Source organism: Porites lutea, chromosome 4, assembly GCF_958299795.1.
Source record: "Porites lutea chromosome 4, jaPorLute2.1, whole genome shotgun sequence".
Taxonomy (NCBI): domain Eukaryota; kingdom Metazoa; phylum Cnidaria; class Anthozoa; order Scleractinia; family Poritidae; genus Porites; species Porites lutea.
Window position 1 is genome coordinate 37,573,426 of NC_133204.1, and position 26,432 is coordinate 37,599,857.

A 26,432-nucleotide genomic window follows, 5' to 3' on the forward strand; every position below is an offset into this window, starting at 1 on the left:
TCATGCAATGCAATTTGCATTCTTTACACGAGATCGCCATGTTGGATCGAAGGATCTATTAAGAGCACCGTTCTTAACCAAAAATGTCTAAGCATGAGTATAGGCGTTTGCTGTTTGACATCAGCGAGAAAATAAATGCCAATGAACTTAGAAAGATGGTTTACTTGTGCATCGACGACTTACCGAAGGGCACCAGGCGGGACAGTTTTGAAGATGCACTCGCGTTGTTCGACTTACTTGAAACGAAGAATCGTCTAGGAATTGACAACACTCAAATTCTGAAAGGAATGTTGCAAAATTTACCGAAGAAACCGTTGCTTAGGAAAGTGGAGGACTTTGAAATTAAAAGGAAAGGTAAGAATTGGTTAGATTTAGACGCAGTAAGCAGTGCAGTTAGACAAGTTATTAAAAGCGGAAGTTATCCAAGGACTTCTTGTCCTAATGGTTAAACAGAACGTGAAAGAGCAGAATGTGGCCAGACTTTTTTTTCAGTTTTTTTTTGCCTCCTGCATCCCGCAGTAAAATAGCTTTACCTGAAAGCCAGGTGAATTTACTACGTCATGCCGTTACGGTTATATCATTGTAAGATTTCTCTGGAAATATTATGCAAATCTAGTCTTTATGTTGTGCAGCTCAGGCCGTCGTGATCATATTTGGCACTGGATGCATTTATACCGGCCGTACATATCTGAAGTATCATAACAGGTTTTTCGACTACGTGTTAACTGCGCCCGTTAAAGTGAACTAGCTTTAGATTTGTCGTTGATTCCAATTGATGCTTAACTCTAATTTCAGCCCAGTCATTCGGTATCATTTCTTCATTGAAGCGTGCTGCAGGAACCTTAAGTGGAGGTAGGTCAGACAAAGCTGTTTGTGTAAATTTACCTATTATATTTAAACTCGCTTATAATAACTGCTACTGGCGGAGCTTTGTCGTTCTGTAGCTGAAAAATGGCACCCGTATGAACATGGAGATGTAAAGGCCCATCTATATCAGATTATTGAAAAGACCATGAGATATACTTCGGTATGTTTTAAAATGAGATCTCGTACTTACACGAATCCGGCCTGAGCTCTGTTTTGAAACTGCTCCCCATCTTAAGGCCCTGAAAAAAAAAAACGCTCACCTCACCTCGATAACAACAAGCTTTTTAAAAATGCCCTTAGTTCCTCTATTAGTTAAGTAACAATCTTAAAGGAGCTATGACTCGAGGATGTTGCTGTTTTAGGTAAATTCTGTGCTGAAGTTATTTCATTGTCCCTTTACCCATACACAAAATCATGATAACGCATGCAGCGTTCTCAAGAAATTATAGCAAGTAAGTAACTTTATTTAGCCAGGGTAGCCCATTCAGCAACGAGGCTGGTATCCACAGGGGCCCTGAGAAATAAACATGCATACAATTTAAAAATCCTAAGGTATGAACATGACATAATACTTTAAAAAATATAAAACGTTTGTGCTAAGATATAAGAAATTAAAGTTACAATATAAAATACTTAATCATCATATTTTTAAAACTCTTTACGGACGTGGCACTTTTAACACCATTGGGTACAGAATTGAAATAAAATAGTCCTTGCATACTTAAAAGTTCTTTTGCTCTTGTTATGTTAAGGCTTTGGTGGGTGCAGGTCGTTCCTTCTCCTAGTTGCATGATCGTGCAAATATGCATTCCTTATAAAATATTGAGTAAAACATACTTGGGCACCAGATTATTTGAGCACTTAAAAACAAGAATGCATTTGTGTATTTTCCCTCTAGAAGATAGTTTTAACCAGTTGAGCACACGGAAAGTGTCATTTAAGGTGTTCTTGCGTAATATCATTCGAGCTGCGCGGTTCTTTAGGCGGTGTAACTCTTTTGCAACAGCCCTCTGTGATCTCTCCCCACGCAAAATCAGCATAGTCAAATAGTGGCTGCAAGAGTAAAGTGTATACCGGTTTAGAGGCTTCCAGCGTGAGGCATGATCGTATACGAGACAAAGGCCCTAGCCTCCTACTGACCTTGCTGCTTACATACTGTCGTGATCTTTCCAAGAAAGGTTCTCATCTAATTCAACACCTAAATAGGTAAATTTCCTTACAATAGGTGTTCTTTCTAAAGTCTTTCCGTATATATGACTGTATACCAAAATCTGGTGATTTGGCAAGATTCTGGCAGCTTCCAAAGAGCATTCATTTGATTTTGTATTTACTCTGATTTAGGATAAGCCCGCTACTTTCCATCCATTGTACAACTCGATTTAAATCATCTTGTACTACTACCCTAGCCATCTCCGGGGTGCAAAGATTCGGAAAATACACTAATGTCAGCGGCATAAATATTAATAGAACAGTTTTCTAAACACTGGGGCGAGTCATTTATGTACAAAACAAAAAGCAGAGGCCCCAAAATTGGACCCTGAGGAACGCAGAAACTGATGGCTCGGGTTGAGGACATGTCATTTCCAATCAAATTTCATCAGGGAACACTAACCGTAAATTTTTGGGGTGATTTCTGCAGATGTAGCATTAACACTTGAAAACATGGCCCAACTTTTCAATCCATGTTCATCCTTGCCATCCGTGGCAACAAACGACAGGTGAAAACATCGTTGTAGTCCCTTTACATAATCTGTCTGTCTTTTTGTTTGTTTGTTTTTTTTTTACAGCGGTTAGGATGGTATGTAATTTCCGCACGCTTGCTGGTGGTATAGTATTGGTTGGCAGTGGCCTGGCTCTGCGAAGTTGCTCCAGTTTTGAAGAATACAGTGATGCCTTCAGCAAGGTTGTTTTGCCTGCCTTTACCAAACTTGTTGAGCTGAGTGAAAGCTCTCTCTGCTTTACAGTGCTAGCCGAAACACCGTCAGCTTTAAAAGAGTTATGGAACATTTACAGTAACGAAACATTGAAGAATAGTCTTCAAAGTTTCATTGTAACCGAAGAAATAAAACAACTCGCAAGTGGAGAAGAAATAGAGGTGACAGTTTATATTGATGAAAAGGAATATAGAGAAGCTTATCTTGATCTCATGTTCCAACAAAATCGAGGTTAGTCAGAATAACTTTTCTTGTATCTTGACCAGTGAACGCACTGGAGGACCAGTTTTAAATCTGGCTGTTGCCTAAAACCAGTCTAGTATCTATCCAGGTGCGGCGTCATTTGAACTCATAGGCAGCCTACGTACACTGTAAATATAGCAGAGGGTTGTTCATGCCATCTTGTGCAGGGACTTATGAATTTGCAGTATAGCACTTGAATCATCAGTTTCTAGAATTGAAGATTGTTACCAGTCAAGCAGTGCGTCAGAAGAAAATGTTGCTTTTCTATTGTTACTAATATCTTTTTTCAGTTGTTTTTATTCGATATGAATTAATTATATATGTGGTTTAATTTGTCGGTTTTTTTTTAGTTTTAGATTTAATGTGTAAAGGATGGATAATAGAAGTTACAGAGGCTATAACAATATAAGGCTTTAGTCCTTTTTTTATTTTTGGCTGCTTTAGTATAGATTTGTTAAGGATGTTGCATCTCTTAAAAGAACCCTGAGTGGCAGTCTCCTATACAGCCATTATCTTGGGTCGTCACAAATATCTCTTGCCCAAAAAATAACAGCTGCTGCGTAGAAGATTGGAAGGAAAAGTCTTTGAGGACAAAAAGAATAATTCATGTCAGGTATATGATCGGTTTCGTTCTTTCTTAACCTTTTCGACAGGTACTGATAACATCAGCCAAGCAGGCGGCAGACGTCGAAGGAACTCGGATTCATTTCTTTCTCTCAGCCCAGAGGAGGATGAAGTGACTTTGATGAAACTGAACCAGGCAGAAAATAAATGGAATTTCAAGATGCAAATTCTTGAAACTGAGATTGACAAACTAAAAACGGAGCTCGCGATATCTGGGGAAGATGGTAAGAGTATGAACAAGTGTCAGCAGACTTATAAACTAATGACGTAGCTAAAAGATTCCGTCAAGGTTAGCAAACCCTCTGTCTGACTAATTTTTCATGGTGTTATTGTTATAAGTGATAACAAAAGTTCCTAAACATTGTCCATATAGCTGGGTACATGACTATTACCTTCTTGATAAAAGATATGTGCGTACTAAAAAAGGCATAAACGTGTAGCGGGTATACTGCTATAGTTTGAATTTCTGTGCAACTCCTAAGCGTTATTCCTGTTTCCTTTTAATCTAAGGTATATTTCCATCGCGCTCTATCCGTTCCAGAGATTCTACATTACCTATCGTTTGTCACATATTTAAGCCGCTAATGATGTAATAATTATCATAATAATAATAAATGAATAAATAATACTTACATAGCGCCGATGTCAATATTGATATTTTCATCAGCACTTAAAAATAAAAATTTTTCCAAAAAAAATTACTAAGACTGCATAAAGTATACAAAGTGCATGAACCTACAATTACAACAATTACGTCAACACATTGTCGGTATGTCAAAGTTTAAATCAAGCAGTAAATCTTGGAAAATTGTTTATTAAAGAGAAATTGCCAAACCATCGTGTATGATTTTTTTAGACAACAGGTTAACGACCCCTCCCATCATAATGTCAAATAAACTTAGAGTGTTCCTGGACGGTAAGATTTTCCTCCAAAGATGCATGGCGCGTACATTAGTAGGAAAAACGTTATTCTATTCATCTTCCAAACTAGTCGTCACAACACACACAACATGACAAAGATATAATAAATATTTTAAATAGTAAATCAATCACAAGGTCAGTAGGTGCTCTTAGATATCGAATAAAATACTTAGTAAACGAATTAAAGGGACCACGTGCCTCCCCCTCGTCAACTAGATCATCATCTATTTTAATTCTTCTAACCGCTGATTGATTTTCATTCATTTACCAATTAACATTTGTTCTTTGAAATCGAGGTGAATAATGGCTGAATATTTAACGAGCCACGACGCGGCGAGGTGAATATTCCTAAAGCCACTATTCACCGAGATTGAAAAGAATCATTGTTTTAGTATATAAACACGAAGTGATCTCTACAAAATCAGAAAGGAAACCATTAAAAAGAATGATTTGATTGACGGATCAATTCATGCGTAAAATTTGCATGTAACGTACATGCGCGAAAGTTGGATCTTTACAGAATTTTCCAACATGGCAATCCGCAAGTTTATCATTTCGCAAACAACCCACGGCGTAATGGTTCAAATAGAACCGCTAAAATTTGAACTGTTTTCTTACCTGAGAAGAAGGTGTTGACATGGCGGCTTGGTTGCTCGAGGTAAGGCGTCGTTTTCTTGTAGCATTCTTTGTCCTTTTCACTTGAAACGTAGAATGTCTGCAAACAGTTGTTTTTTGTCAATTGATTTTGGGCAAAAAGTCTCTAGTTATGAAACGCTGAATTCACGAAACGACCTCTTCTACGCAAATAAACGGGAGTTCAGTGTAAACATTGCATCAAGCAAACAGTACAGGTACGGTAAATGGAAAAACAGCATTTTCAATCCTTCAAACTCTTTTCTTGCCTTAAAAAATGCCAACGCTAGGATTTTGTCGACTTTTGAAAAGTCGTTCTCTAAAAAAAAAAAAAAAATAGGAAAAACGCCGAGCTCACACATTATCCACTCTCTAGGAGGTGAATAATGTTGACTGAATAGTCCGAGATAGCGAACCAATTAGATTGCTTAAATCACCAAGATCACTGAGTGTGTCTATACTAAAACGTCATAGTCCGAGATAGCGAGCCAATTAGATTGTCGAATCACCAAGATCACTGAGTGCGTGTATACTAACAAATAATAGTTAGTGTTCTTCATTTTAGTAGCTTCGCCATTACCAATACCCAAAAGAAAAAAAATCATATACATATAGCGACGGCCCAATGGCAACTGCTTTCGTTTTTGCTGTGTTTAAATCTTTAAATCATTAAATTCAAACCAGGTTGATAACACGTTAAGATTAGAATTAATAACATACTGCAAGACTATTGGGGAGGGATCCGAGGCATGTCCAGTCGTATCATCGGCATACAGCCTCACGGCTCAAGGACGTATTAGATACAAAGTAAATGAGATCGTCCACGTATAAATTGAATAACAAATGGATATGCAAGGACCCTTGTGGTACACCGACACTTATAGCTCTCCACTGAGAATAAACACCATCAACTTAACTCTTTGTCTTCTTCCTAAAAGATGAGCAGTGATAAGTTCCAAAGTCCATCTGTAAAACCCTACGCTTTCAATTTAGCTAACAAAAGTGGATGGCAAACGGAGTCAAATGCCTTCAGTTAAATCAACAGCCACTACTGTAACAGCATCTCGTATGTAAATAGATGCCCTCTAATCCTCAGCCATTTTTAGAAGCGCTGTGCAACACGAATGTCCCTTCAGATAGCCAGATAGATTTGGTGAGAGCCTCGAGTAAAAGGCTTCGTACATTTGATGAAACATCAACTCATACAATTTCGACAAGGCAGTCAAAACAGATACTGGTCGGTAGCAAGTCTTGTCCATCGCACATTCTTTCTTAAAAGAACCGGAACAATATTACTCCTTTTCCATATTGTCGGCCATTGTCGATTGGAAATGAAATAATTAGTTAAAGAGCTATGCAGATATACGGTTCCGTCTAAAACATGACAAAGTCTAGGCATAAACAAAACCTGGATCGGACCCGATCGAATCAAACCCCTGTACTCCACTTAATGACTGAGGGGTAGGTATAGTGTTTCATGGGTTGATCTGATCCGGTCCGATCTTGGTTTCGTCAACGTTCACAAAGTCGATACATGGTGACCCCAGAAAGTGTTGCGTGTCAATCTGAAAACTATATATGACATGTCCCCCTTTTAACGCCTTAAATTAATCATGTATCTTCCTCTTTAATGTATCACATGTTTTGGCACGTGTTGATTAAAAAGAGAGCTTCCCAGAATGGAAATAAAAATACGAAAAAATTACCTGCGTCTTCCATATGATTCTATTGCAAATGGAGCACTGCCACCTCGATTAACCTCTTTTCTTCAGTAATTAATGACAATTTCGCTGAGGAACTCTCTTAGGTTGCGATGAAATCTTCAAGTACAAAGTCTTATCTTCCTATCGTGAGTTTTTTTGTCCACTGAAAAAGCATATTCTTCCTTCCCACGTTTAAAGAATTTGGAGTTAATTCTATTTCTAAATACGCTTCTACTATACGGCTTAAATCCAAGACCTTCGCTCTACAATATCTCGGCCAAAAATCATCTAAATTGTCTCCAAAACCTCTTGTTCGAAAGCTTATTTCTTTGAATTTTTGTCGCCATTTTGGTTGGGGCAATATTTTTTATCAGCGGAGTTTATTTGACCAAAAACAACTATGTATTTGACCACTCGAACTTTCCGAACATTATGAGCCCGGGAATCACAGTAAAAATCAGCGGTTAAAACCATTGCGAAACAGTCTGAATGTAAGTCGCGCGAAATTTGACGAGCGAGATTTCTGGACATTATAGCGTAGTTCAAAATTAGAAATTTTGTAACGTTTATCTTATGAATTAATGAAGACTATTATTTTTATTACTATTAATATTTGAATTTTAAAATGATCCAAGTCTCTTTTGTGCATTATTGAATCTATTGGCTTTATTATGTACGTCAAGGGCAAACATTTGGTAATATCACTGACTCCTTGATTTGTTATTTTTTTGCAATTGACTATAGTGGATAAATATGCGTCATCATGGAGGCAAGAAATAAAGAGTCAAAAAGGATCAGGACTGAAGAGTTTCAGACCTTCCTCAGATTGGCAGATTGAAGAATTTAAAGGTACGTGTGACTGTAAAAAAAGTAAGTAACTGGCCAACAGAGAGTTTTTTTCACGTAGTTTTCCTAAAAAGTTATGTAAAAGGGGCCAGTTTTTTTGTGATAAACGTAGGGGTAACGCATAACAACCCAACTAACTGCTGGTAAAAAGGCTACCACCCAAATCCACCTTGAACTCAAAGCCCGGGTAAAATCTCCGGCTATTTGCGAGCCAAGTCGGGCTACTCCGACCGGAGGTTATCGTCGCTTTCGTAGTACTAAGTGAAGCGACTCGAAATATTTCTATTCCCTCCTGGACTGGATGCCGGTCCATCGGAGGTTTTACTCCCAGCATTAAATTGGCAAGTACCTATCTATACACCAGGCCACGGTAGTTTAAACCTTGGATAACGCTCGCTATCCACGGATAAATCACCATCCTGCGGACAAGCATTAAGGAAACCAATTGTGCTATCCCGTAAATAGACATTTATCCAGTGGATAGCGTTATCGACCTTTCGCTGAACAACTGGTCCCTGGGTGGAGTAAGGCAAGAAACCCGGGGAGTGGGGCAAGAACACAGTACGCTAGCTATTAGGTCAACTGCCTCAAACCGTAGCTTCAGAACAATAATGGCGGTCGACAAACGTGGGGGGATCCTTTTACCCTTTTAATGCTTTTGCATCCATATCCAGTCGTTTTGTACCATGAATATTTAGAACAGACAAGAGAGAAAAATGTCTTTTTCTAGCAACAGGGTTATAAAAATGGCCATATTTATACTAGAGGACGTCTAAGCCGTCTCAGACGACTTAGACATCTAGTAAAAATACGGGAAATAAGGCAGACGCATTAAACGTCAGACGAATAAAACGTCTGAAGTTAAGTGCGTCCGATCGACGCTTTTAACAGATGAATTAGACGTCTAGTATAAAAACGGGACGCACTTAACGACGCACTTAACAGTCAGACGTTTAATGCGCCTGGACGTCTAAGACGTCTTCTAGTATATATAAATACGGCCAATGTTATTCCAGACATGGCAATAATTGATGTCCATTGAACTCTGGCTAACAAGAGCGTCTCAATGGGATAAACCTTCTGCCGTCAAAAAAGGTAATTTTTTACAGTCAACGGTCAAAAATGCAGCCGGATTAATATAAACCGTCAAAAAGTTTCAGGTAGTTCAAATCTCGCTATTTCAGATGATCTTCAAGGACTTTTGGCTCCTGAAGAATCTCCTAACCGGAACCAGTTCGCATGTTCTCGAAAAATCCTCTCTCTAGAAATTTCAAGACCTACTAGTGTTTCTATCGGAAGTTTGAAATTCTTTTCGTGAAAAGCCAAGGCAACCTCCAAACAGAACGGTTAATATTAATTTATACAAAGTTAATAATTACTTTAACTCCTGGACTAAGTTTCCACTTAATAACCGTAAAAAGTCAAAAGCTCTAAAATTTAACCCTCAACTGTCAAAGCTACCGCCCCATTGAAACCCTCTAGTAAAGTAACAAGATGCACGAAGAAAAAAATGCACTTTATTTGAGTATCAATGTATTTAGCACGAAAGTGCTAATTGGGGACACTATTTTTACATCTCCTACTTGCATTGCAAAGGGAGCACCTTCATTTCTCAGTTACTTTAAGACCCTGAGTATTGGTCCGGCCCCGGGAATCGAACCGGCGACCTCCCGCTCTGCAGTCAAGCGCTCTACCGACTGAGCCATCCTGTTGCGGTTAAATACATTTATTCTGTCAAATATTAAGTAAAGAAAACAACATCAACAACAAATGAAAAATGACTCATTCAAATACAAAGTACTCGTAAAATTACCTGCATTTAACCAATCCCTGACTTAGTACCGTAATGATTCGATTAGCGCCCTCCTTCTAATAAGCGCCCCCTTTGAAGGTGTTTTTGTTAAAAAGCGCCCCCATTCTGCTTAGCGCCCCTATTAATAGGGAATTTAAGCGACAAGGACGGCGACGGCTGCAAAAACGTCACTTAAAAAGTGATTTAGCGCTGCCTCAAACTTTACAACGCTTATTCCAACTCGTTTAATTCGCCAATGATGGCAATATTTTTGGAGTTGAATTCTAAAGGACTGTATCGAAGTTCAGGAAAAGAAAAAGAAAGTTGTTGTCGTCCTCGACAAGACGTGAAATTGTTTTGCTAACATAAACCTATTGCTTTTTTGCCGTTCTCGTTGCCGTCGCCGGCGTCGTTGCTTGAGCTCCCTAATAATACCGGGTACGGCTACGTATCAACCGAGGTTCATCTTTCTTTAATTGCGTACAAACGAGCAGAAATTCCACACTACCAAAACAATGATCTTCGTCTGAGTTTCTCACCTAAATATTCACCGTATATTTGTTACTGTTGCAGTTTCTTCTATTGTCCCTTTCTAAATAAATCTTTAACTTTTGTTTTGAACATTCGGTTGTTTCTGAAAAAAGAAATAAGCGCCCTGTCTCGAATGGGCGCGCTCCCTTGAGGTACTAAAAGTAAATAAGCGCCCCGGGCACTAAATCGAATCATTACGGTACCTAAACGATGGAACCATGACCCGCGCATTACTCTGAGGATCACATTTAAGATTTATTTGTAACATTTGTTATGCATAATGTTACAGACTGTGAAAGGTCTACAAAAAGGCGTCGAAGAAACTCTGATCCCGAATTATACTGTAACCGAAAAGATGAGGAAATCAGCGAAATAGACAAAGAGCAGGATCAATTTCTTGCAGAAGAGAAATATTCTTTCGTTCAGAGATACCTTGAGCAAGTCCATGACACGCGCAGTGCGATAACATCTACAGGTGAAAGTGGATTCGTTACAGAAGGAACAGCAACGGACTTAGGACATTTGGAAGACGTAGCTGGTAAGTAACGTTAAAGCAATTATGAAGTATTAGCTAAACGAATGTAGATACCGTAAATGACTGATCTATTCATTGTCTTGTGATCGATCATTAAGATTAGATTTCAAAGTTTAGTGTATTATGATTTGTGGAGTTTAGTATCACTTTAGATATATTGTTGTTGAATAATACGAACTTAAAGTAATTATTTTAAAATTGGAAACATAGTGTTTCAGTTTTACCAATTGCAAAACAATCGATTCTAGCATAAGATGAAGTTTTACTTTTAGCCGCCCCCCCCCCCCCCCCCCCCTCCCCGTTACCGGCAAGAGTTACCTCAAATATTCGCCGCAACACTTATTCTTAAAATCACAACCAAATTTACAGTAAGCCCCTCATGCCTTATTCGGGTAGTTTCTTGCAAACGTCTTGGCGGTTTGTGTTTCCCAGACTTGGCTTCATAACAAAAGATAGATCTTTGCATTGTTGAAGCTCAGCTCATTTGGCTGCTTCACTGCGTTACTATCACCTAATTTTGCATATAACATTCTGCACAGTTCCTCTTGTTATCCCTATTATTGCTGTCACTTTTTTTAATTTAAATGATTTAATGGTTTTTCAGATCCTACGCTCAGATTGGCAAATGTGGACACAAGAGTTATTTCTAAGATTCAAGAAAGACTTGAAAGAGACCATGATGCTTTCAAACTTGTCCTACAATCGTTTGGGATCAGCAAAGAACCATCACGTTTGAGGAATTTTTCTAGTATTGTTAAATTTTTCCCAGACACCCCAGTGACGATGCTGAAAGACGTATTTGAGGCATTACAGCTGTATGACCTCCTAGAATTGCTTGAAATGAAATCAGCGATAAAACCACACAGATCACTTCAGCTAGCATACACATTGGATGAGATTAAGAAGCTGAATGGAGTCGCTGATCTTCCTATAACTTACCACAGTTGTGGAGCTGTTCTCATCATTACCGACGACGAAAATGTCTCAAGTGCATCAGCAATCAAAACCTTTTTTACTGATCTTGATAATAAGAGTGATGTAACTGAAATACTGAAACAGCCGGAAATCCCGACTTTGAGGCATTTAAACGAGGAAATCAATGCAATGATACTGGAAATCAGTGCGAGATTTGGAAATTTATTGGAGCAAACTGAAGGGCCCCGTTTTCTTTTTTTATCACGGTTGAAGGACGCTTTAAACGAGTTAAAGCTGTGGATCCGACAGGTAAAAAGTAAAGGTGCGGCGGAAGATGTGAATGTCATGCGGCTCATGTTCATACAATTAAGGGAAGGCATCGACATAGTGAAAATGGAGCTGAATGGGATTATATTGAGAAGTCAGTTGGAGGGTGAAACAGAACTGAGGCAAAATGATGAGTTAACACGTTTTTTACAATCGATGATGGTCACTGTAGAGAGGATCCGAGAAAATCTTACCCAGCTAATGGAAAGTCTTCAATGGATTGTCATAGAAGAGGAAAAGGAGAAAAAAAACTTTCAAGAGAACGTATCAGCTGTTATCAACAGATGGATTCATCGTCAGGGTTAGTATAAATAGTTTGGTATCAGCAGGACTGGTGGTTAGTGGGATATTTTTATATCGTATATGAATATCAGGCCAGCGCCGGCAACACCAGAGGCAATACTCCACCCTTAAACTGCTTATAAACCAGTGAAACGGAGCCTGAAAGAAAAGGTGATTGGAAATATCATTACGTTTGCTTTTAAACCCAAAAGTGACTCCACATTTAAAAGCACTGCAAAAAGTCTAGAGGCATAATTTCATTTTTCAGCTTCACAAGTGGTAATCATGCATTAAAAGATTGTAGTTTGAGTCACTGACTGTTTTCCTTCGCGGGAAAAAAAAACTCGCGCACGAATCCTTAAAGTTCTACAGTTATCCGGGTAAACGAAGTTTTAATTTCCAGGGCAAGAAAAGCGGCACATTTGTCACTGAGAAAACGAAGAAGGTGCAATTTACCTGCATTTTCTAAGATTCACTCGGCGGAAAATCCTTCGTTTTCCAAAAGTTTTCACTCCGGTTAATTCGATTATTCGTTCTATTATCCATCAGTTTTCCGATTCAGTGAATGCCGGTAAACGTGCGTTTGCTGACGTTCATCGATTGGTTAAGGTGACTCGACCCAGTTTTTTTTTCGTTGTGGGGGTAGCATCCTACTTTGAAGCTCACTGGTATCCCCACCTTTACTTGATCGTAAGTCTAACATATAGCATAGATAAAATATAGATCAATCTACAATATAGCATAAAATTTTTGGTGATTGGGGTAAATGTTACGTGGTTATAGTGCCAGGGCCTCTTTGGGGTCTGAGTCGAAATTCTACTGTTACCGGCATTTTTTCGTGAAAATCTGTCGTCTACATATAGTGCGCATTAGGAGACCTGCGCATTATTACGACTTTTGCAAGCAGTTTTCTTGCGTTTTCTTTCATTTCCCGTGACAGTGAAACTTGTTCTTCTAGGAAATGGTCTGTTTATTTTGTAATTTTGTAAGTTTATGCTCATTATTTTCTGGTCTATAAATACATGTAATAATTATTTTTATTTGCAGGTGACTTCTCCTTCTTTGCAGTGTTTCATTTTCTTTCTGACCTTTACCGGCATGTACCTGAGGCCATACTGAGTGGGCGGATGTCTGCAATAACTAACAAACTTAAGTTTGTTGTTTGTCCCCGCTACGAATACTCCTTACCGTATTATGTTCTTTCGGGTCCGGAAACCCTTCTGGTTACTTATAACTATTGGAATCTTTCACCAACAAATGTGAAAGTATTTCCGGAGATCCTTAAAAAGCGTTGGCAGACCCTAGATTTGAAATCCGTGATGTCAGAGCTTGAGAGGTCCTCTTCGAGGTTCGTGGTAACAAAAGACACTTTGTCATCTGTCCATCGTTTTAAGCGAAAAGAAGGCGCCAGCTTGTCATAAAAGAATTGGAATCTCTAAGATTAGTTCCAAGTGAACAAATAATACATCACCGACTTCCTAAGGAGGGTAACCACAGTAATGGTGCTTATTTCAAATCTCGCTTTTTTCTTTTCATTTTGTTGTCGCTCTTACTTCTCACTTTTCTTTAACCTTGGTCAAAAATATATCTCGTAAGGTTGTTTCAATGCCTTTTGATTTCAGTAAAGGTATTCATTTGGCAGTTGTCACACTTGGTGAAGCAGAGGTACTTTGCAGAGGTTTTGAAATGCGCACGGAAATATAGCTCTCCCTCATTACTATTCCACAGATTAGATGATAAATATTGAAACATTAGAGAGCTTTTTAAGGGCGCGTTCCTTTGGGATGATCCGGGTCAGGGGCCCGTTTCTCGAAAGACCCGGAAACTTTTCGGGCCCGAAGGCAAATTTTTAAATCAAAACCTGTTGAATAGTAGCACAGTTACTAGCCCAGAAACCATGCCCGCTTGTTTAACTAATAGTTTCGTTGTATTATTTTCAAAATTATTGAAACTTTGATCTTGGATGCAAACACAACAAACACAAAATAGCTTTCCGGGCCCGAAAAGTTACCGGGACTTTCGAGAAACAGGCTCCAGGATCAGTGATCCAAGATCACTCGGATTATGGTAGATCAAGTGAACCGATGAATCCTTGTTCAGAGTGGATTCATCGGTTAATTTGATCTACCACGATCCGAGTAATCTCGGATCATTGATCCTGATCCGGATCATCCCAAGGGAACGCACTATTAGATTCGAGGACGAGGACGACTGATAGTACGAGATTTTCTCAATACACTTAGTATTACGCGCACGTGAACCAGCGTCATTTTGGCGGGAAAACGTCATAGCCGTCGTCATTCTACAACGGGATTTAGTGAGAATAGGCTGATTTAGCAACAGAACGCGAACGTCATTTGACGACGGGAAAGCGCGCGAAAACGACTAAACTCGACTTCCGGTGCCCAATTTGTCGCTCTGCCATTGGTTAAGCCAGTTGTTTGATTTGAGGGCGCTGTCGTCAACTGACGTTCCCGTTCTGTTGTTAAATCAGCCTAATCTCGTAGTGGCGGGAACAAGTTATCAAATGTGAGAAGTTTTATCATTTTGCGTTCGGGAGAGGATTTAACCTTCTTCAGTATAAATAACTGCACAAACTTTGTTTGTGAGAAAAAGTAAAATGAGGCTTCCCAAGTCCGGGGTCTTTTTTTTTTTGGAGAATACGCGCAAAAACTTTTAAGTTAAATCTCGTATTCGTACTCGTTCTTGTCCTCAAAACTAAAGCTCTCTACTTGAAACCGAACGTTAACCTTAAATTTGTGAATAAAAATACAACTTAAACGCTCTGTTTGCTTTTGACCCTTGCCTCACACCGCACGGGTTCCTAATATCTTGCGAGACGTTTCAGATATTATTGGTTGCCAAAATTTTCCGATGAGGGTACTTGGTCATTGTGAGTTCCTTCGGCCCTCACTTCGGGAGAAAAAAAGAGGTTTAAATCGTATATTTTCCAGGCTTTCTAAAGGAATTATATAGAGAGAAACGCCTTAAAAAAGCTACTCCAAAGTCAGTAATTCAACGTTACTGGAGATGACTGTTATCTGAAGCTCTGTCTCCTTTGGCCCAAAATCGCCATCGACAAGGTATTGGGTCCGGTTCAGCTCCAAGCAGACAGGAGACTGGGCGAGAATTTTGCTGACCTAATGGCAACTACTGGTGGCGTAATGTGAATATTCCATGATAATGCTGCTTTTTATAACTACAGTCACCTCTCTTGTAACGCACACCAGTCATACTTACCCCAGAGCCGGCTCGGCTTAATTTTTGTCAAGATTGCGTGACAAAAAGAAACGACGGACTTTTTTTTGGGGGGGGGGGGGGGGGGGTTGAGTGTCTCACTCTCTGTAAGACAGACTTCTCTCTATCAGACACTTAGTGGTGGTTTCACGGTGTGCGTCTTATGGAGGGTTGACTGTATTCGTACGTAATCCAGCAGCAGGAAAAATACATAAAGGCACTTCTTAGCTCTTCTCTTTGAAGTAACCATATTTCACTTTCTTCAGTATGTTTCGTTTGATCACCGCAATTTATTCAGAAAGTCAAGAAATGTTAAAGTTTTCCCTTTCGGCTAAATATACACAGTTTTAATTTTCCATCTAAGGTAACCCTAAGTTTCCATCAATAGCTCACGTTCGATATACAGTGCCGGGGAACCCCACCTCACGGTCACCTCGTCATTTCGGCCACTATAAAAAAACCCTTGTTAATGCGGTCACCCGTTAATACGCCAACGGCCACATTTATAAATCCCAAACACCCCGTTTTTTTCACCCTGTTAATACGGCCACTAGTTCGATTGATATGTCAATTTCACTAACCTAACAAGCTGAGAACAAGCTGAGTATGTTCTTGTATTGCTTTTAGACAACAGTACACTTTAAAAAATGCATTTGTGGCGGTTTTTAATGGCCGATTGTTAAAAGTGTTTCATCAACTAAAGAAAAGTTTCAAGTAGTTTTTGCAGTCACTTAACGCGATATTCCGGTTGTTGTTTTTTTTTATGAGAACAGTTGTTCAAGAAGTGCGAATGTGACGTATGGTGCATTTGTCATTCCGGCTGGCTTCAGACATTAAATTTGACCCTGCCCCGATAATGCGGCCACCCCGTTAATACGGCCAAATTTTTATGCCCCATCGGTGGCTGTATTAACGGGGTTCCACTGTATTAAAATGCTAACATGGCTCCGAGGCTTGCTGGTCATTTTTCTATATTTGTCTCTATATTTGTTTTCTTTGAGCTCAACTCTTCTCTGGGAATTGCGAGGCAATGGAAACGTGAAAAATTTGCAACTTTGTCCCTAAAGCCTCGGAGCCATGTTAGATTTTTAATATTAATCGAACGTGGGCTGCCGAGGAAGTAAATTAATATATGACTGTCAGGAACTGTTAGTGAGCGGACTGTCATCTAATGAACTATTTCTGTGTGGGTGATCGAAGATTCAATAAAACGTGTTATTTTGTCAGTCTCGCTAATAAACACGTATAAGTTTGATCGTGAACACTTAAGTTCTGTTTGCTTCAAGGATGACACCAGGGACTTCAGTATAGACTCAATGAATATGAAATGGTTAAATCTACCTTATAAAGAAGAATTGTTAAGAACACCGACTATCCTCTTCATTACATTGGTGAGTATTTAGAAGACACGGAGAATTTAACGCACTACCAGATTACAAACACAGCCTATACAAATCAGTTCTATTTCAAAATCTTGTCTTTCAAGGAATCTTACAGCTTTGCGCAAATCGATAATGTATGATTTAAATACTCTAACTACATATGCCTTTATTTTGTTCTACTAAAAGCTAAGTATTAAACATAACTGGTTAAATGGAGAAAACTACCGGCGAGTTTATACTGCTGATTTACTCAATAGTCCGCTCCCTTCCGACATTTTAAGTTTATTAATACTTCCGTAAACTGAAAGTTGACTAAAATGTGCAGTTTTCAGACAACCCATGTGTTCAATATTTCTTCTAGACTTGGATGTTCTCTAAAACGAGTCATTAATGTAACATCGTCAATTACGATCTTTCGTTCAATTTCTTCACAAATGGCCATTCTTCTTTCAGGATGAGCGTTCCTGTAGCAGTGATAATAGTGAAGATCCAGTGCCTCATAAAAAAAGGCCTTGAACGCGAACCTTTGTTTCTTTCTTTAGGGATTGCCGTTTATCGTGATCAACGGAACTTCTTTTCTTTCCGGGCCATCGTCTTCAAATCTCTCGACGTACTGATATGTAATATCACCGTTCCCCCTCTTTTCTGGGTCGATTACCTTGCCAGTAAAATCCTTAATCTCCCTCCACTTAACATCTCTCTCTGTAAATGCGCGTAGTATAGCTGATCTATATTTTGATCAAAAGCAAGGAGCTCTTCATAAGATATGCGGTCATTGTTTTGTCGGTACATTCGGCCAGGATTGACACGTCGTTAAAGTAAATCATGGATCGCATGTACCGCGACCTATGCATTTGCTTATCTAACTTGTCAATACTTTTCCTCTCTTGGTCTCCACTAACATTCTTAATAAATGATATTCCGCACTTTTTGTCAATTTCGGGTATTGGTGGAAGTTCATTGTCGAACGCTAAGCAAAAGTACTGATTTGACTTTTCCCCGCGGGGAAAGATGGTGGTGCTTTGTTACGTCTGGAGTGGTTGGTTTCACATCTTTGAAAAGTTGGAAAATGCAGCGTTATGTCCTTATCTGCAGTGTCTACTGGACTGTAGGAAGTGGTGCTTTTTCTTATGATCGATGGTAGCTTTGCTTGGTTCGAGTGATCTATGCTTCTTATGCGTCTGTTTGCCATTTAGACTGCCGTGCTGGTTACAATGAACGATGTCAGGTCGATATAGTCAGTCAGGTATTTCGATGCTTTGATCAGGTTCGTGTAATGACGGCGATCCAAGGGCAAAAGTGATCAAAAGATCAAAACAGCCTATTTATACTCATCTAAATGTTGGGCAATTTTATGTGAAGATTACCTCAAAAACGTGATTTTCAGAACAAGACCCGTCCACACCAATTGTCAATTGCCATTAACGTGAATACTATGGCCTCACTCTTCCGATTAATTTGCTGTTTGTTTATATTTTAAAGGGGGGGGGGGGGGGGGGGGGGGGGGGGGGGTCGTGTGCAAGTATCACGGACTTTAAAAAGAAAAAATAACGCATCACGGTGATTAAAAATCCGTGTTCACGTTTCACGACTATTTTCGAAAATTCATGTCATCTATATTGTCGTCGTTGTTTATCGCATAAGCTTTGCTCCCTTCTGCATACTTTTTAAACAGAGATTTATTTCAATCGGCGATGCTAGACCACGCTTTTCGGACTCAGCTTTCAAACCAGTGTACACAATGATAAGCCGCTTAAGAGCTTCAAGGGATGAATGCTTACTATTTATGGGTATTCGAATTCGTTCTTTACCTCCTAGAAAACCCATGGGATCTACAAAATTTATTACTCCCTCTTACAAAAACTTGCTCATTATCACTGTCGGCTATTGCACCCGAGATCCCCACGCAAACCCCACGCGTCTTAGCTCCACAAAAATTATAAGAGCTGAGTTATGATTGAATCAAAAAATTCTAACGTCACTGAAATTGTTTCCCAGCTCGGGATCGCAAGCGCTCTTTTCTCGGCGGATGAAACAAGAGCCGAAAAAGTAGGGGGCGGCGCTGGGAATTTTTCCTTGGTGGGGCATTAAACTAGGAAAATATGTATAACATTGGCACGATAGCGCCAATAATGAGTGCCAAAGACACGAGAAACTAGGGGGTCCGGGGGCATGTTCCCCCGGGAAATTTTGAAAATTTAAGTACGCCAAGATGCAATCTAGTGCAATCTGAAAGCTAAAATTTGGCAAACACCAGGATTTCATTATATGTGGTCAACAAAGTTAGAAAATACGAACATTAACCACAAAAGACTGTTGATGTCTTGCAAAGTTAATTTTCACTTGGTACGATCAGCATTGCAGTATTCTGAGATATTCCTGCTTGCAGAAAATAATATGTCTACTTAAAGTAACAAAAGCTTAATGACCTTTTCCAGGTTAACAAAAAACTTATCCTACTTTCGTAGAAAATTATCAATTGTCAGTTTGTTTTAGCGTTCAATACATCGTTCGAGAAAGTTTCAATTGACATCGAACTTTCCAAAGCGATTTTGCCTGTCATTTGATGCTGAAACAAACTGATTTCCAATATCTGTAATGTTTATTTTGTCAGTCATTTCCTTGTGAACGTAGGGATTCAATCTTTCTTGCGAAATAGTTGCCCCAAAGTTGAAAGTTGAAGGAGCAAACGCCCGGCCCCACTTGCAGCGCCGCCCTTGAAAAGGCGTCTCCTCTCGCAGGCTGGATCATTTAGGACCCATTTAGGACATAAGGGAACGACTTTAAGTCTCTTAGGACCTTTTGAAGGTCCACTGGCTTCAGTTTAAAATCAGTTTTCTTCAGTTACAACTTACCATCTATTTTCACGAGAAAATTAGTTGAAAATCACGAATATGGGATAAAAGATTTTAAAGCTCACGTATCACGACAAGCAAACCATTCACAGTTCACGGATTTTAATTTCGTGTTTTCACCTTTCACGAAAATTAAAAACACTTAATCCCGTATCACGCAAAAACCTCTTTTACCCCCTTCCAGGTTATTAATGACTTCATAGAAGCTGTATGTTTATTTTATTCTTCTGAGAGATGGTACGAGGCGGGATAGACATGGAAAATTCGAGAATTAACCCCCCCCCCCAAAAAAAAAAAAAAAAAAAAAATCAACTTTTAGTTCAAGTTTATGGTAGCATAAACTGATGTTAATAAACCTGAGAATTATTCCGTATGAAAGCACATTTATTGACATACTTGCAACAATCATGTCTCTGTTCTTTTGTCACAAACGTTCAACATTTGTATAAGCTTTTGTACTAGGTAATGGCAGATACTAGTTCAAAGTACAAGAAAGAACAATGAACAGTAGCTAGTTTGATTTGACAATGTATCCCTCTCCTTTGGCAAAGTGCACTGTAACGTATCATGATGTATTTAGTACTAGAATCCACAAAGGTTCCATTCATATTATCACATGTTCATCATGCACATGTGCTCCTCTTTTTGCCGTACACTGTCCTTTCCCAGTCACTTTCCTTAGGGCTTTGGTTCATTCACAACAGTGTTTTTTCCTTCCCACCCACCCTTTGTTCTGACTGGAACATTTGTTTAGCCATGTCGAATATTACTTATGTTCACTATATATTTGGCACGACCAGAACGTATTTCAGGTAGATCATTATTTTATTCCTCTACATCTATATACGTATCTTAAAGATCAACCATTTATATTATGGTATCATACTGGACTAGGTCTCGTTCCTTCATTAAGTTCTGGGATGTGGAACTACCGTCTTGCTTCCCAATAAAGGTAGTGTCAGGGAAGTGCAACCCCTGGCTGCACTTTACCCCACAGTAAGGCTTAGCCCTTAAAGACAGGTCCGGAAAAATATCCACTCCAGGGTGTGGACCCCCGGTCCCACCTGATCTGTACTCCACCCTGCAGGAGGGCCACCCCTCCTGGTTCCCCTTAGTTCCTAGTGACCGGGGGATATGGGCCTCACCCCCGGAGACTGATCAGGACTCGTGTCAGGGTGGCTACCACCCGTACCACTCGATCTTGTCTCCCCCCAGGAGGGCTTCTCTCCTGGTCTCCTTACCCCTAGATTTAAGCGCTTCCCTGCCACCAGAATTTTGCCCATTACCTTTTGTGTGTTTTCTGTGTGGTACCTGGCATAGAACCTTTATGCGAAAACACTGCCAATTGGAAGAGTTTATTAAGACCGTTTATCGTTCATCCTACTTAGGCACCATCTCGGGAAAAAACCGTAGCTTGGTATAATGGTTGTTTGGATCATTATCACCTGAGAAGAAAAGAAAAAAAAAAGTTGATGTGTGTTAATTTTAATTAGTTTCCCTTGTTTGTGATGAATTGAAGTTTTGGTTGTCTTTAAAAAGAAAACCAATAAAAATAAAATAGACAGAAAAATTAGGATAAAGGAAACTTCATCCAACTGTATTTTTTCACTGTAAAATACGAAACTTACGAAAATATGACACTTTTCGCGGGAAACAAGCCGTTCTATTTATAAATCTACTCGGGAAAGGGTGACTCCCCTCACTAAATTTGAAGAAAAGAGAGACGGCTCTCAGCCTAGCGTTTGTGTTAATTTAGAAATGTCTTTATGCGTGCTACTTAGCTGTTTGCCTTTTTGCAGCATACACTGAATATCTTATTTTCGTTTTTTTTTTAATAGATGACAGAAGAAAACCCTTTAGAAGCAGAATGTGACATTCTAGTTCCAGCTGCCAACGAGAAACAAATTACCATCAAAAATGCTCATATAATTCAAGCAAAGGTAGGTAGACTGAACTTTGGGTTAACGCTTGCTTGGGCTTTGACGCCACGGGCAGCCCATGCTCGAAAGATATGCGCCGGCACTTTTGCTCCGTAAACAACGAAATAATCTATAAGATTTGTATTAGGAAAAAATGATCGTTTCTGTAACCTACCAGAGTGAAGGAGTTTAAATAAAAAATCGGCCAACCTCACTTAAGTTGTGCGGATCTTCTTTCTCGTGTGCTCAGCCGTTTTGTGGCCTCTTTATGGGTTTTATTTTAACCAGTATGAAATTACTACAGAGAGAGTAAACTGGTTACAATTGAGTGAGGTCAGCCGATTTTTAATTAATATCTTTCACATTTGTTAAGCACATAGGTTACATATCTTGTATTTTGAGAGTTACGCAACAATGCCGATGCTCCTTTGAGCTTGGGCTACCTGTGATGCGGCACGCCTCTCTGAGGCTCATAACAATAAAACCTGCCTCTTTGGGAAGGTTAAAAACGTTTATACGTGACTTGGCCTCTCTGTGCTGCGGCCCACCCACCTGTATACTTCTTAAATATCCCCAAAGATTAACAGGGGACCATTTGTTTATACAGCGTCCCGTAACTTACATTGCTCCCGGTACAAATCTTCGTCGTAATTTAAATTTCTTTTCCCTCGGAGAGTATAGGCTCATTTTATGATAATCACGACAATCATGTAAAAGTTGTTATTCGGTTAAATGTTCTGTTCCTATTACACCTAGCGCCCAGGAAAGCTTGGAAAACCATTTCAAGCAGCATCCTATTCCTTTTATCAAGCCATCGGCGGAGTTCATTAGCAAGATTGCGGTTAGTACAAGTGTTTTCAAAAACTTGAACCCAGGAAGAGCAAGAAGCCGGCTTTAAGGTTCGAATTATCAGTCTGTAATTTATTAAACGGATTATTTGGAGAACCGTGAACACAGGCAACGAGACTGCGCCCGTTCATATAGATGCTTTTATATGTACATTAACTTTGTTAATAAGGACGTCGTGCTTAATTGTCGTTTTTGTTGTTGTTGCTGTTTTTTTTTTCACGGTTAAAAACAAGGAGGAGGAAGCGCCGAGCTCAAGTCACGCTCTGACCGCTAGCTGAATTTGTTATCTGTAGTCCAGAGTTTAAATCCACGGGCACTCTAGTAAAATAGCCAAGTGGTTCGCCTCCTACCAGTTGGGATTTTTAACCACGTTATGTTTCATTTAATTATTTGTTTTCATTATTCCTTGAAAAGCCCCACAAGGTGAGAGAGAGGATGATAAAAGTTTATTAGTTGTTGTTGTTGTTTTTTCTTATTTTTTTGTTTCAAACATACCACGCATACAGGTATACAGTTTAATCGGAATTATTTCGAATGAGAATACAGTTTAAATTCTCTGAGATTATTCATTCTCACTGTTGTTATTTTCGTCTCCAGGGAGCCTCTGAGAGAGACATTTTATGATAGTGCATTCTGGTTTGGAGTTCACAATGGAGAGATCAGCCAAGGTACGTCGTACACTTAACACCACGTGATCACAATAAGGGCGAGCGAAGGCTAAGCATTTCCTATACAGCAGAGAAAACAGAGAAGAACTAGGGCGACTAGAAAAAGCGATTATTGTGTTAGGTACAAGGATGAAAGAACTGTCATATCCGCCCTCTTATACTCTTTCACAGAATCAAAGTTCTTGCGCGCAGAGCATGTCAATCCCCAATATTTGATATGGAAGATTAAGTCTGAGTATGATTAGGGGTCTTTAGCCATGGTAGTGATTAGAGTAATCTTAGAAATATCCAACAAAGGCGGACTACATTTAAATGACTGAATTGGGGTACTGTAGGATGATTGCTTATAACAAACCAGTTGCTTATAACAAAACCTTTGTTCAGGTCTGTGGTATCAAAATAAAAGATTTAACCGAGAAACGTTCCCTGCGTGGTAGTTACTTGAAGGGGAAAGGGAAATGGAGGAATAAAGAGAAGTCACGCAATGGACGCTAACGCCCTTCATGTGTTCGCGTGCCCTAATAGGCCATTACCAAGTTTCTTCAAGCCTCTGTTTTAAAGCGAGGCTAAGTACTAAGCCAAAGCTATGAGAATGATTTTTTATTCTCATGAAAATGAAACTCATTATCACTAGAAAAGTTTTCTACTAAGCATGGTATCAAAAGTGAGGGTTTTGGCACTCCTTCAAACTCCTCTCAAGCAATCTTTGTACGAAGCAGCATATTGTGTTTGTAACTAACTTTTTTGTTGTTGTCGTTATTATCTCTTATCATATGGCTGAATTCACAAGCTGGTAAAATTAAGGGATCCCGTGTTTTGATTGGCTACCCGATCTGGCAAGATGGGCCCACCTTAGAGCTCGGAATTTCCCACGTTGGCCCTACAAGATAACGGTCTTTTCGTGGACTATAATATAGCCTTTATTGACCATCGTGTTCGTTAAAGATGGCTGGATATCATTAACCTCGACATCGTCACGATCTATAATACACAAGACAGCACTTGGCTAATATCCAGCCATCCTGCTAGGTCAACAACGAATATTTCTTTAACAAAAGCAAAGGACGTGATTCTAACGACAGTTTTCTCTCCTCAGCAAATTATGCGCTGTGCTGAAGAGTACAACCTTGGACTGGACATCAGGACTGCGGCTTACATCGTGTCCATGGAGAAAGTCTACAACACTTACACTGTGGCTGGCTTCACATTTACATAGTCCCTGTAAATGACCAATAACGAATTAGTCTAGCTGATTATTTAACTGGATTAGAATTATTGAAAATGGACGTGCTTGATATTTATTGAAACCGGTTTTAGAGTCATTGGAGATGGGCTGCCTGTGGTTTTGGACCCGAGTGGCACTAAGTACGGTCGGCAAGTTCGGTCTGCATTTTATTGACGGACGGACAAAATTAAATTGTATGGTCATGCTTTTTTGTGGTCATGTTGCGTGAGACACGAAATTTTTACCTATTTATAATGTAGTGTCAATAAAGTCAATATATTTCATTAAATGTTTCTCAATTTCCCATATCGCGTAACTTTACGAGAGATAATGAGGGCTATCGGTCCCTGCAATGTGACCGCAGTTAACGTAATTTTGGATGAAAAGTTAAGTAACTTTCAACTTTGCAACCGATGAGTTGAAGCTTCTATGCTTTGATTGTCAAGTTGTTTAAGTTGCCCGGCAGGACGGCTGCTTCCTTTTACCATCTTCGTTGTGTAGTCTTTTTTTGTTAGTTATGTTCAGGCTTGTGTTGTCGTCTTTTTTTCTTTTCTTTTCCTGTTATTTCAAATAACAGGAATAATGTATGGCATCCTTTCTTAGTTTTAAGTTCCAGTTGTTTGGAAATGTGTAGTTTCAGAAAATATTCATACCCCCTACAAAGGGCAACGGAAATTCTGAGCGGATGGGGGGCAAAGGAGGCAGTTTCCGAGGGGGTGGGGGTAGGTTCTTGTGGTCAATGTTTTATGCGTATTATCTCGAAGTAATTGTTCGCGGGAAGTCCTGAACAGAATATCCCTACAAGCGACCAAACTATGCAGCAACACAGAAGCACGCTTTTTCGACAACGGTTGGCAAAGATTACTCAAAACATCTACTCTTGGTTCTTCTTCCTACCTTTCATCATGAAACTTTCCTTTTCTTTTTTTTCACTCTCGTGCTCTTCTTTGACCAAATCTATTTTTCTCTTCATTTTGATGAGTTACCGTAAAATTCTGAAAATAAGCCCCGGGGCTTATATCTTTTCAAAGGCCCTTTTGGGGGGGGCTTATTTTTTGAGGGGCTTATATTCGGAGGGGCTTATCTACGGAGTGAAATTTGCGTTTCAAAATCGATTGGGCTAGCCATATAGTTGGAAGTAAATTTACCGTTTTTACTTTGTATTTGAGCACAATTTTCCAAGTACAAGCCCCCGGGGGGGTTTATATTAGGAGGGGCGATTTAACGGAGAGCTTTTTGCGTTACCGGACTGGGGGGGGGGGTGGCTTATATTTGGAGGGGCTTGTACATAGAGGGGCTTATTTTCGGAATTTTACGGTAACATGGAAATAGAGAAAACATAAAAATTAGAGGGTGGTGGTGCAGGAGGGGAAAACTTTTGAAATCTGGTATTGATGGAGGGGGGAGAGCAAAACAATAGAAATGTGATGGAGGTGGTGCAGGAAAAACAACAGAAAGGTGGTCGTGGTGGTGGATGGAAAACAATTAGGAATGTGGTGGAGGTAGTGGTGCAGGGAAACAATAGAAATGTGGTGAGTGTAGCGGTTGAGAAACCATAGAAGTGTGTTGGCGGTTGTGGATGAAAACAACAGAAATGAGGTGATGGTGATGATAGTGGACGGAAAACAATAGAATTGTGGTGGAGGTGGTGGTGCAGGGAAAACAAACGAAATTTGGTGGAGGTGGTGGATGGAAAACAATAGAAATGTGCTGATAGTGTGTGTGTACATGTGTGAGGGGAAACAATGAAATGTGGTGAAGGTGGTGTTGGATAGAAAACAGTAGAAATGTGGTGTTAGAGGAGGAAAGAGATAGAAATGTGGAGGTGGTGGTGAAGGAGCCTCAAAGGTATGGAAATGTGGTGGAGGGGCTCTTAGCACTGGTGTAATATGAAAAAATTTTCTTTCTTCGAATACAAGGCGCGCATCAGAGTTTTGGATTCTGCAGTTTCTGAATCTGATACGTCGGTAAGCCATATAAAGTCGATGCGGCTAAAGGCATGTATTTGAAAACCGAGATGCCCCTGGGGAGGAGGTTGCTGTTAAGCGTGACGTCGACGTAACGGCGTCAATGGATACCTCGAGCACTAAATAGTTTCGCGAAGGGTCGGGAGGGAGGGGAGGGGGTTAGGGCCGACAAAAGTA

The 26,432-nt window shown here is 39.7% G+C and overlaps 1 protein-coding gene across 1 annotated transcript; it reads left to right on the plus strand.

The window, feature by feature from the left end:
• The first annotated feature begins 83 nt into the window (after window positions 1-83).
• Window positions 84-13,670, plus strand: LOC140934626 (uncharacterized). The gene is made up of 8 exons (XM_073384221.1): window positions 84-354; window positions 796-852; window positions 2,655-3,032; window positions 3,719-3,892; window positions 7,670-7,774; window positions 10,384-10,632; window positions 11,234-12,172; window positions 13,201-13,670. The coding sequence occupies exons 1-8, from the start codon at window positions 84-86 to the stop codon at window positions 13,572-13,574; spliced, it is 2,547 nt and encodes an 848-aa protein (XP_073240322.1). The 3' UTR covers window positions 13,575-13,670.
• The last annotated feature ends 12,762 nt before the right edge of the window (window positions 13,671-26,432 follow it).

What these genes read in the sequence shown, in the direction of transcription:
- LOC140934626 (XM_073384221.1), top strand. Translation starts at nt 84, where the DNA reads ATGTCTAAGCATGAGTATAGGCGTTTGCTGTTTGACATCAGCGAGAAA. An exon ending in TGCAGGAACCTTAAGTGGAG is followed by an intron (nt 853 to 2,654) that starts GTAGGTCAGACA and finishes TTTTTTTTACAG; the next exon opens with CGGTTAGGATGGTATGTAAT. An exon ending in GCAGATTGAAGAATTTAAAG is followed by an intron (nt 7,775 to 10,383) that starts GTACGTGTGACT and finishes ATAATGTTACAG; the next exon opens with ACTGTGAAAGGTCTACAAAA.